At 56.6% G+C, this 11,387-nt stretch overlaps 1 protein-coding gene across 1 annotated transcript in view; it reads left to right on the top strand.

Moving 5' to 3' along the window:
- PTCHD2 (patched domain containing 2) overlaps positions 1-11,387 on the top strand; it is a 36,737-nt gene that overhangs the window by 20,231 nt on the left and 5,119 nt on the right. Inside the window, exons 8-17 of the mRNA XM_010849893.1 lie at positions 402-550; positions 783-944; positions 1,820-1,981; positions 4,186-4,299; positions 5,149-5,285; positions 6,468-6,652; positions 9,019-9,149; positions 9,227-9,399; positions 10,395-10,521; positions 11,262-11,372. Of these exons, the coding sequence (XP_010848195.1) occupies positions 402-550; positions 783-944; positions 1,820-1,981; positions 4,186-4,299; positions 5,149-5,285; positions 6,468-6,652; positions 9,019-9,149; positions 9,227-9,399; positions 10,395-10,521; positions 11,262-11,372 (1,451 nt within the window). The remainder of the gene's footprint in view (positions 1-401; positions 551-782; positions 945-1,819; positions 1,982-4,185; positions 4,300-5,148; positions 5,286-6,467; positions 6,653-9,018; positions 9,150-9,226; positions 9,400-10,394; positions 10,522-11,261; positions 11,373-11,387) is intronic.

The raw sequence follows: 11,387 nt of genomic DNA, 5'->3' as shown, positions 1-11,387 counted from the left end.
GTCTCCAGGGTGAGCCTTGGTCCCCCACATTCACTCCAGCTAAGGCCTCAGCTGCACACTCAGCCCAGCCCCGCTTCCCCATCCCCCTGGTCTCAGGGCCCCAGGCACTCTACAGCACAGGCGTGATCCCTCTGCTGCAGTCACCTCGATGCTTGGGCAGCTGTGTGCCATCATCTGCTGTCCCTAGGGATGACTACTGTCACCATTTGTCTCCCCAGAGGAACTGTGGTACCCGAGGGCCCTGGGGGAGATGACACTGGTGAGAATTCAGGCACAGGCTCCTGGAAGCCTGGGAGGCATGTCCTGTGGGTTGTCAGTAGCAGCGTGATGCCTGGTTCACATGTAGCTCGGACATGCAGCCTGGACTCCCAGGACCCACCCTTCCCCCACTCTGTCTGCAGCTGCAACCAGAAGTGTGGCCGCAGGAGTTCCCCGCACTTCCCTGGGGACGTGTTCACGGCTCCTGAGCGGGTTGGGGGTGGCCCTGCACAGGGCCCCATGCCCTACCTGGACGATGACATCCCCCTGCTGAGTGTGGAGGAGGAGCCAGGTGAGAGGGGGTGCGGGCCTGCTGCTGAATCTGCGGGACCCAGGCGCTGCCTCTGTCAGGGGAAGTACCTTGACAAGCTGGTGCGAGGACCATCTGGTCCTGAGGTGGGGGTGGGACGAGACTGGGAGGATCCCCGTCAAGCATCTGAGCTTCCCTGGAGGGGGTGTGGACCAGTGGGACTTTGACCCACTTCTGGGCCAGCCCTCTGATGGGCCGCTGCTCTGCCCTGCAGTGTCGCTGGAGCTGGGAGATGTGTCCCTGGTGTCTGTGCCCCCCGAGGGCTTGCAGCCGGCCCCCAACGGGGGCAGCCGGGGGCAGCTCATTGCCCAGCTGCAGGAGCTGCTGCACCACTGGGTCCTGTGGTCGGCCGTCAAGAGCCGTTGGGTGATTGTGGGTAAGTGGGCTCTCCACTCTCCTTCCCCCATCTCGCAGTGTCTCCCAGCGCCTGAGATGTGGAGAACAGACTTCCCCCTGGCCATTTTCTCAAAGAACACGCAGGTCTTGGGAGCCCGCCCCTTGTCCCACAGATGAGCTAGAGGTCAGAGACCCAGGCTCAGGTCGCTCACTCTCTCGGAGCCTCACCCCCTCCCTGCAGAGAATAAAGCCAGTCTCACGATAGCTGTCGCTTATTGAACACCTCCTACGTCCTGGTCATCATGCTGGACAGCAGAGCAGAGTGCCCAGTGCTTGGGCTCTGGCATTAGACCAGCTTGGCTAATTGGGATCCTGACTCTGCCACGTTCTAGCTGTGCCACCTGGACTGGGGCAGTTAGTCTGTGCCTCAGTTTCCTATCTTATGACTGAGGAGAAGAGGAGAATCTAGTAAGGCTGTTGTAAGGAAACGACAGTATGTGTAAAGAATTTAGCCCAGTGTGAGGCATGCAGTAGTGCTCCATGAAAGTTAAGTGCTATTATTATTATCGTTGTAAAGATTTAGGTCTGTGTAAGACCAAATGGATGTGCCGGCTCTTTATAGACTGTTCAGGGCTCTAAGATGATGGCTGCTTTTTGTCCAGGAATGTGAGCTGGAACTTGAAGTCCGACCCCTGGTGACATGCATGACAACCGGCCCCTACCTTCAAGGGAGTGATCCCCGGCAGCCTCACCCACAGGCTGGCATGCTGGGCCTCTGCCCATTCCCTTGGGATACCTGCCCTCCTCCCCGCAGCAGGAGCAGCTCTTTCCCAGGGCTCTGGAGGCCCCGGCTGTGCATGTGTCCCCCCGCCACAGGGCCCCAGCCCTGCCTAGTGCAGTGTCCTTTCCTCGCAGGGCTCTTTGTCTCCATCCTCGTCCTGTCCCTGGTGTTCGCCAGCCGGCTCCGCCCCGCCAGCCGGGCCCCTCTGCTCTTCCGGCCCGATACCAACATCCAGGTGCTGCTGGACCTCAAGTACAACCTGAGCGCTGAGGGCATCTCCTGCATCACCTGTTCAGGTGAGGTTTCCTGCCGGGGTGTCCTCTTTGGAGTCCAGATCCCCAAGACTAGAGATGCCAGGCTCCCCATCACCATGTGAACTTAGGAAATCAACTCCACCTCTAAAAAGTGTTAGTCACTCAGTCACGTCCGACTCTTTGCACCCCCATGGACTATAGCCCCACCAGTCTCCTCTGTCCATGGGATTCTCCAGGCAAGAATACTGGAGTGGATAGCCATTCCCTTCTCCAGGGAATCTTCCCTACCCAGGGATCAAACCCAGGTCTTCCACACTCTAGGCAGATTCTTTATCATCTGAGCCACCAGGGAGTCTCAGTGTTTCCACATTTCATTAAATGAATACTTCTGGGTACCAGCTGTGCTGGTGCTGGGGAGGCCACAGTGGGCAGGACAGGCTTCCCAAGCACAGGAATTCACTCCACTGCTATGGAGGCCATGTAATAGTAGATCTGAGCTGTGGTGGACGAAAAGCAGGGTGCCTGGGGAGCTCAGCATCATGGAGATCTTCCTGGAGGAGGGACTATCTAAGCCAAGACTCGTGGAATGGGAAGGACTTGGCCTGGCTGGGAGGGGAGAGGAAGGAAGTGGTCTAGGCAGAGGGGAGCACCAGAGGTGGGAAAGACTAGGACCAGGTTTGAGGGAGGTAGTTGCATGAGCCAAAGCTAGCCACATGGGCCTGGTGGGCTACAGTGTGATGTCTGGATTACATTGTCATTGTCATTGTCACTGGAAGTTAGTGGAGGGCTTTACGCAGAGAGGGACCAGGTGCTGTCTGGTTGGAGGGCTGCGTAGAGCATGGCTGGGAGTCCAGGTAGGAGGCTGGTGTAGTCATCTTGACAAGAGACTGTAGGGGCTGGAGCCAGCGTGGTTGATGGTGCAGTGAAGTCAAGAGGTTTTTAGGAGATGACATCCACAGGACTTGGTGATGGAGCATGTGCCAGGGATGAGCAAAGAGGTGAGATAAAGATGTCTGCTTGTCTTAGAGTTAGTCTGATGAGGTCCAGGGTAGGGCGAGGGAAGTCGACTCAAGGTCATACCGCTTTGCCGGGTGGTTAGAAACCAAATGAGAAGACGCTTGGGTGAGTGCTCCCAGCTCCTGGGGGAAGACCCGCTGACTGCTGTAATTGCCTTCATGTAATTGGGGTGGTGTTCAGATTAACCTGGCCTTCCCCTTGGTGATTGCATGAGCCGAATGTATGATAATCAACAGCGGCTTAGGGAGGTGCCTGAGGATCCCCTCTTGAGTTGGAGCTGACCTGGCCACATCCCCTCCGCCACTCCCACCTGCCCGGGCATTGAATTTCATTCCATTCTCACTGCCCCTGCAAGGCCTTCTGCCATCCCTTGGGGCCTGGAGGCCGAAAGCCACATCTGCTCCCATTTCACAGATGGACAGACCCTGGGATGATCCCAAAGTTCCTGGAAACATCTGGAGAAGGGCCAAGACCCCAGCCAGAGTTCAGCCCCTGGCCCCTTGTATCTCTCAGCCTCTGAGCTGCCTTTTAAAGGGGCCCTTCATGTTGTAGCAAAAAGAGCTTCGGCTGTAGGGGCAGACAGGACCTGTCCTGCTGGCCTCCGCCTCTCACTTCCCCTACAGGTCATGTAACCTCCTCGAACCTCTGCTTGCTTCTCTGTCAAATGGGGTTAATAATAACCACCTCCTAGAATTACTGTGAGGATCGCATTTTTGAAAGTGTAAAATGTAGCTCATTAAAAAAACAAAACCAACAAAAAATTCATCTACAATGCTTGGGGCAAAACAGGCAGTCTCCCCTCATCTCTGCCGTTTCTAATTATTCCTATTTATGGAGCATTCAGCACGAGCCAGACACATTGCTAAGCCCATGAGATGCAGCGTCCCCTTTGATCCCTCAACCACCCTCCAGAGGTAACCCTTGGGAGTGTCATCCCATTTGACAGGGGGAAAGTGAGGCAAGATGAGGGTGAGTAGGGAAAGCTTCTGAGTGTCTTTCTCGGGGTAAGGCTGGTGGGTACCTTTCTTTTGCCTTAAGATTCTTATGCATTTGGCATTTTTTCAGTTCTCCCCACGTTTGTTTTAGAAAAAACCTTTTCCCCAGACACCCTGACACTACCCCCTTTTCTAAAGGCTCCAGGGCCTGTGTCCCTGGGATCGTCACTGTCCCAACCTCAGCCGAGCCCAGCCAGGGAGGCCCTCCTGTCCCTGACACGACGCGGGGGGTAGGTCTGTTCCAGGAGAAGCCCCACAGCCTGCAGAACAATATCCGGACGTCCCTGGAGAAGAAGAAGCGGGGTTCTGGGGTGTCCTGGGCCAGCCGGCCTGAGGCCACGCTGCAGGGTCAGTGGGGAATGTGGACTGTCTGGGTGGGGGTGTCAGGATGTCCTGGTACAAGGGTGCGGGGGTCTTGCAGGGAGAGCAGATAAAATCCCTTCTTTGATTCTCCTTCAAGAACAACAGGGTTGGGTTGGGGGTGGGGGTAGGGGAGTGAACTTGAGGCCCTCGCCCAGCATCCCACCAGCTCTCCTCGGCCAGAACAAGGCGATCCCCTCCTGCCACACCCCAGCCTGGCCTGTGCTGCCACATGAACCCGCCTTGTGTGCCGGACCATCCTGATTTGGGGGAGGGGGCCTCCTGAACACTGGAGCCTAGCTTATCCCTTCTGGTGTTCCCGTCAGAGGGGGTATGCTGGGATACATGTGGGAATTAACCCCCCGCAGTTAACCCCCAGAATTAACCCCCAGGGCAGTTCCATATGTCCTTGTCACCCCACAACCATCATCACCCCCTCTGTGCCCACCATCGTCATCACCAATGTGGCCCCACCTTTCACACTGTGCTCCCGTCATTGGCATCACTGCCACTTCCCTAGTCCATACTGGCACATCTTTACCATGGCTTCCACCTGCACTGTCACTTCCTCCACACCTGCCACCTCCCATCCAGTGTCCACCACCACCTGCCCTCCATCTATGTCACTGCGCCATCCCCGTGTTCACCACCACCACCTGCCCCTCCACCACTGCGGTGGGCTTGGTCCAGTATACAGGAACAGAGCCAACACTTGGAGATGAGCCCGAGATCAGGCTCAGCTCCTCAGCCAGTGGAGCAGAGGCTGGGCTGCTGCAGGATCAGGGGATGCTAGCCGAGGTGATCGTCCCCCCTCCTCCACCCCTCCTTTGTCCCTAGACTCCCCAGGCACCGTGTACGTCTCCAAGGTGAAGAACAAAGGCCGCCCGACTGTCTACAGGTTCTCCCTCAATGCCAGCCTGCCTGCCCCTTGGCAGACCGTGTCCCTTGGGGACGGGGAGGTGCCCTCCTTCCAGGTGAGCCTGGGCTCTCATGCAGTGAGCTGCCACGACCAGGGAAGGGGCCCTTAGTGCTGCATTGGTGGGCACTGGCCACGTCGGGGTAGGGGCAGGGTCTGCAAGGATGGACCTGCTCCAGGCAAATGAGGACCCTCTCCTGCCATCAGCCAGGCCCACAGCAGGGACCTGCAGAGTGGTGAAAGCAGGGCTGCTGAGTCAGCCAGGCCTGGGTTCGAGTTCTGGCTGTGCCATTTATAACCTGTGTGTCTTTGGGAAGATTACTTCATCTCTCTGAGCCTCAGCTTCCTCATCTATGTAATGGGGGTATGAAAGGTACCACCCTGGGTTGCTGGAGGTACTTGAGACAAGGCCTGTGAGTTCTGTAACACCTGAAATGTAGTAAGCACTTGGTAAACGGGAGCCATGAGTTAGACTGTCGTTTTCAGCCTCTGTTCTAACACCCCCAGAAAAGGGTCTCCCAGGGCCAACCCAGGCCTCTGATTTTTTCCTCTCAAACATCATTGGTGTTTCTTTAACATGTTACACCTCCAGGGTGACAGTTACCCATGTCAACTCATGTCAATCTGATCAGGGTTTGTATTTCCGTTTGAAAGACGGAGTGTGTGAGGTATTCCCTGGCTCTGACCTTTACACTAATGTTTACAAGGTGATTCCCACTGCCTGGAGAGCCTGCCTTCCAGCTTAAAGCACGACTGGCTCCCCGTTCAGGTTTCTTAACATAATGTCACCTCCTCCCTGGGCCATGTCCTGGAAATAATTCTCAGTTCACCCTCCTCTTCTACTGCCCCGTTCCTCCTGGGTCTTATCATGCTAATGTTTAAGTCTAAGCCCTTAAAATAATATGAAGCCATCGTCACTCGTGGCTCTAGGAGGGCAGGCACCAAGCCCATCTGGTTCAGTGTTGTATTCACAGCCCAGCTCAGGGCTGGCTTGGAGTAAATCCTCAGTTGAAGAAGGACTGAGGCTCAGAGAGAGAGAGGGAAGGGTTTGCCTCACCTTTAAACTCGAACCCAAGCCTCCTGGGTTCTGCCCAGAGCTCTTCCCCTGACTCTGGGGGCTGGAACAGGGGCAGGGGGTGGGGAGGTCTCCCAGGAGGGAGGGGACCCAGCCTGAGGCCCAGCCCAGGCAGAGGCAGCCTCCCGGAGTCACCTGTCTTGTCTCTGTCAATCCACTGCTTAGGTGTATAGAGCGCCTTTTGGTAACTTCACCAAGAAGCTGACCGCTTGTATGTCTACAGTAGGGCTGCTCCAGGCGGCGAGCCCCTCCCGCAAGTGGATGGTGACGACCTTGGCCTGCGACACCAAACGGGGCTGGAAGCTTGACTTCAGCTTCTACGTGGCCGCCAAGGAGCAGCAGCACACCCGGTAACAGAGCCTTGCAGACGAGCCGGTTCCCACTCGTTTGCCCCTCCCACCAGGGATGTCCGCAGGCCACTGTCCAGGGACTTCCCTGTTGGTCTGGTGGTTAAGACTTCGCCTGCCAGTGCAGGGAGACCAAGTTCAATCCCTAGTCAGTGAAGCTACAATCCTACATGCCTCAGGGGCATAAAACCAAAACCAAAAACAGAAGCAATATTGTAACAAAGTCAATAAAGACTTTAAAAAGTGGTCCACATTAAAAAAAAAAATTCTTTTAAAAAGAAACCCCTACCTATTTCCACATGTGTGCTTAGACAGTCTCCCCCCCAGAGCTGGGGATCGGGGAACACCAAGATGCCAGGCCCACAGTTCTCTCCCCTATCTGCCCCTTATCCTCTGAGTGGCTCTGTGAGAGACGCTGTCTGCCTGCCCCTTGGCACACCAGGCAGTTTCCAGCTCAGAGCTCCTGCATTTGCTGTTCCCTGGACCTATGGTGCTCTTCCCCAGCTCCTCCAGAACCACAGGACCACAAGGGAAGTCCATGATTGACTCCTCAAGATTTAGGTCCTTACCCAGATACTCCCCACCCACGGCTGTCTCTGACCAGACCGCCCTCCCACAGCTGAAACAGCCACAACCCATCTCTCCCCATACATCACCCAGCTGCTCTCTTTCTGGTTCCCATCACCTGGAAGCATACTGACAGCTGGTTCGTTACCTGTCTTTGCTCAGGAGAATGTAGGCCTCCTGCCGTATCCCCTCACCTGGTCCAGAGCCTGGCACGCAGCAGGTGCTCAGGAAACGCTTGCTGGGTAAATGAGTGAAGGAAAGAATGAGTACACGCCGCCTACCTCTCCAAGGCTCTATCCACACTCTCAGTGCATACAGTTAATTCAGAGGTTATTTATTTAGTGTTGCTCCTCCCTAAAGAATCTGCCTGCAATGCAGGAGACCCAGGTTTGATCCCTGGGTCAGGAAGATCCTCTGGAGGAGGGCAAGCAACCCACTCCAGTATTCTTGCCTGGGAAATCCCATGGACAGAGGAGCCTGGCGGGCTATATTCCATGGAGTGGCAGAGTCAGACACGACTGAGCAGCTAACACCCCCTGAGACTGTAAGGTGACAGGAGAGAGCCCGTGTCTGTTGTCCTTATCTACTGTATACACATGCCCTGCCTAGCGCCTGGCATGAAGTCACTGTCCCCAAATACTTAATGAGCAACTGTGTGCTGTGCCTTGAGGGGTCTCCGAGCCAGCTGGGGGCATCTTTTCCCAGGTTCCTCCCCCTGTTCTGACCACTGAGGCTATGTTCGCTGAGGGCCTTACTCTCTCATCCATTCATTCATTTAATAAACCTTGAGCACTGACAGTGGGCCGGCATGTGGCTAGTGCTGGGGATGGTAAACAAGACAGATGTGACTCCTGCCCTCGGGCTGACTAGCAGGAGACAACAGCTAGCAAGTCAAGCGCAATGTCATTACAAATTACAATACGTGCTCCGAAAGGAAGAGCCCGCTGCCATCGCAGTCCAGATAACGGCAGTGCAGGGCCTGCGCTTCTGCCACCAGGGACCATGGTCTGTTTGGCAGGGCCTGGTCTTGGGGCAGCGAGCACCCACATGAGGCTGGACTCAGCTTGGGGCCAGGGGTTGACCAAGATGGGCTCACTGGGCCATTCCAGCTTGGCCCACCTGGCTCAGGAGGTGGGGTCCTTCTGCCTGCCCTCTAGGGCTAGGCTCCCTCTGCAGATACACAATAGCCACTGGGGTCATGCTGCCTGGATGAGCTTAGAGCATTCTATAAAGCACCTGGAACTACATCAAGAAAGTGTTAGTCGCTCAGTCGTGTCTGACTCTTTGTGGCCCCATGGACTTCCCTGTAGCCAGCCAGGCTCCCCTGTCCATGGAATTCTCCAGGAAAATAATACTGGAATGAGTTGCCATTCCCTTCTCCAGGGGATCTTTCCAACCCAAAGATCGAACCCAGGTCTCCTGCATTACATGCAGATTCTTTACCATTGAGCCACCAGGGAATCCCAGAGCTACATAAAGTCCAGTGGTAAATAAGCTGACCGTGGAATCCTTTCTTCAAACAGAATCTTGAGCTCTGTAACTGTTCAGTTTAAGGTGGGGCTGGGGGCTTCTGGGCAATGACCCCAAGGCTGGCCCTGAGGTCATTCAGAATTCTTGCACCCCTGGAGGGCTTCCCAGGTGGCGTTATGGTAAAGAACCTGCCAATGCAGGAGACGTCAGAGATGCTGGTTTGATCCCTGGGTTGTTCTTCTGGCCTCTGCACGCCTTTGCCTCTCCTTCCCAACCCCTCCTAGCCCTCCTGGCCCTCCCATCCTCAGTCCCGGCCTCCTTTGCCTCCACAGGAAGTTGTATTTTGCCCAGTCCCACAAGCCCCCTTTCCACGGGCGTGTGTGTGTGGCACCTCCTGGCTGCTTGCTCAGCTCCAGCCCCGATGGGCCGACCAAAGGGTTCTTCTACGTGCCCAGCGAGAAAGGTATGTGCAGGGAGGCTGCTGTGGGGCCTCGGGAGGCTGGGCCTGGCCTTTCTGTATAGCTGTGCCTCCCTCTGCAGCACCCAAGGCCCGCCTCTCCGCCACCTTCGGCTTCAACCCCTGCATAAACACGGGCTGTGGGAAGCCAGCAGTGCGGCCACTGGTGGACACGGGGGCCATGGTCTTTGTGGTCTTTGGCATCATTGGCATCAACCGCACACGGCAGGTGGACAACCACGTCATCGGAGACCCGGTGCGTGCACCCACGCTGGACAGCTGCCAGAGGGCCCCGCCACAGCAGGCTGATGAACAGCTACCAGTGCAGGGACCACCAGCCCAGCTCCCCACCCCCACTCTTAGCTCCTTGACCGCTCACCCAGCCCAGACAGGACCTCCCCGGACCCCTGGGGCATCATTTCTCTTGAGGATGGAGCAGGGTCGAGCTTTTAGAATCACCCAGGAATCTGGGACCAAGCCAGCTGCCCTGCATCACTAGGGGTGGAACAGAGGGGAGGGCAACAGGTGGGTAAACCCTCCCTGTCCTCCTGCAGGGGGCCTCTCCCCCACCCCATGCCCATAGCCCTTGTTGTGTGCCTCAGCCAGGGTGCCCTCGCCTGGAGTAGTCTTCCTCTTTGTACATGTTTGTGCTGGTGCGGGGCTCTTGGGCGCTGGAGGAGAAAGGATCTGACAGAGAGAGGTGTGACTTGGTCTGTGCCTGGCACGTGATGGGGGCTGAGATGTGGTTGAAAGGACTGTGGATGTAGGTCTCGTTGGTCGTAACCTCTGCCTCGGGAATTCAGCCAGCCGGGTATACAGGGTGTCAGACACTAAGTAATTTGAGAGCCAGGTGGAGTCAGAGGAGTTGTATCCAGTCTGGACCATGAGTCCGCAGGGGTTCAGAAGAGGGACGGGGAGGTGGGGAGAAGAGGAAGCAGGTGATGGAGGGCAGGGGTGGGAGTCAGCTATGCGGAGGGAGAGGGGAAAGCAAGGGCCCAGGTGAGCATGCTGTGAGTAAAATTAAGGAAGGGAGACTGAGGGGGTCCGTGGGGGTGGGCAGTGATGGGAGCAGAGGAGCTGCTGGGGGTGGGGCAGAGCAGACTCAGGCAGGACCGTGGGCAACCAGGCAGAGGGTTTGAGTGCTGGCCAGGATGGTTGCAGGAGCTGCCGGAGGCTCCTCCCCAGGGTGGGGCCAGGACTGAGTCCCTGACTCACTGAGCAGCTGCACTGGCTTGTGTCTCCTTGGGAAAGGGCAGCGTCATCTATGACAGCAGCTTTGACCTCTTCAAAGAAATTGGGCACCTGTGTCGCCTCTGCAAGGCCATAGCGGGGAACTCGGAGTTGGTGAAGCCGGGCGGGGCCCAGTGCCTGCCCTCAGGTGGGTGTGAGGTCCAAGGTGGGGACAGCCCCCAGGACACACATGCCTGGAGTTGGGGTGTCTGTGGACTCTCGTCTGTGTGTGTGTGTGTGTGTGTGTGTGTGTGTCCACGCAGGGGTGGGAGCTATGTGAACCTTCCAGATAAGAGTAGTCTCATCCCTGAGGATGAACTGGCAGAGAGTCCACAGGCCTGGGGAGGTGTGAAGTGTGCAGGGCACACCTGTGGGAGGAGCTTTCCCAAAATTGGGGGTGAGGTCTGGGGCCAACCCCTCAGTAGAAACCTGGGTCAGACTAGGGTTCTTCCTGAAAAGGCATGCATGTGCTGCATGCTAAGTCACTTCAGTCATGTCTGACTCTCTGCAACCCATGGACTGTAGCTCACCAGACTCCTCTGTCTATGGGATTTCCCAGGCAAGAATACTGGGATGGGTTGCCATTTCCTCCTCCAGGGGACCTTCCCGACCCAGGGATTGAACCCTCATTTCTTATGTCTCCTGCGCTGGCAGGTGGGTTCTGAGAAGGCACAGGATTTCAGTTTCTGCCCCAATGGCAAATGGGTACTGTAGGTTTCCCAGTGACATTGCTAGTAGTTTCAGACGTTTTTTAAACTAGGTTGGGGGGAAAGCGTGTGCCCCTGGTGTGTACATACTCAGATGGGTAGGTACACATGGGTGGGTGGGATGGGGGAAGAGATGCTCCCATCCCGGGTCCCCACAACCCCCTCTCCGCCATCCCTGCAGGCTACAGCATCTCCTCCTTCCTGCACATGCTGCACCCCGAGTGCAAGGAGCTGCCCGAACCCCACCTGCTCCCAGGGCAGCTGTCACATGGGGCCGTAGGCGTCAAAGACGGCCGCGTGCAGTGGA

Source organism: Bison bison, unplaced genomic scaffold (assembly GCF_000754665.1).
Source record: "Bison bison bison isolate TAMUID 2011002044 unplaced genomic scaffold, Bison_UMD1.0 scf7180017864289, whole genome shotgun sequence".
In the NCBI taxonomy this organism is placed as follows: domain Eukaryota; kingdom Metazoa; phylum Chordata; class Mammalia; order Artiodactyla; family Bovidae; genus Bison; species Bison bison.
The sequence above is the reverse complement of the archived record's forward strand: the minus strand, read 5'-3'. Positions and strand labels throughout refer to the sequence as shown.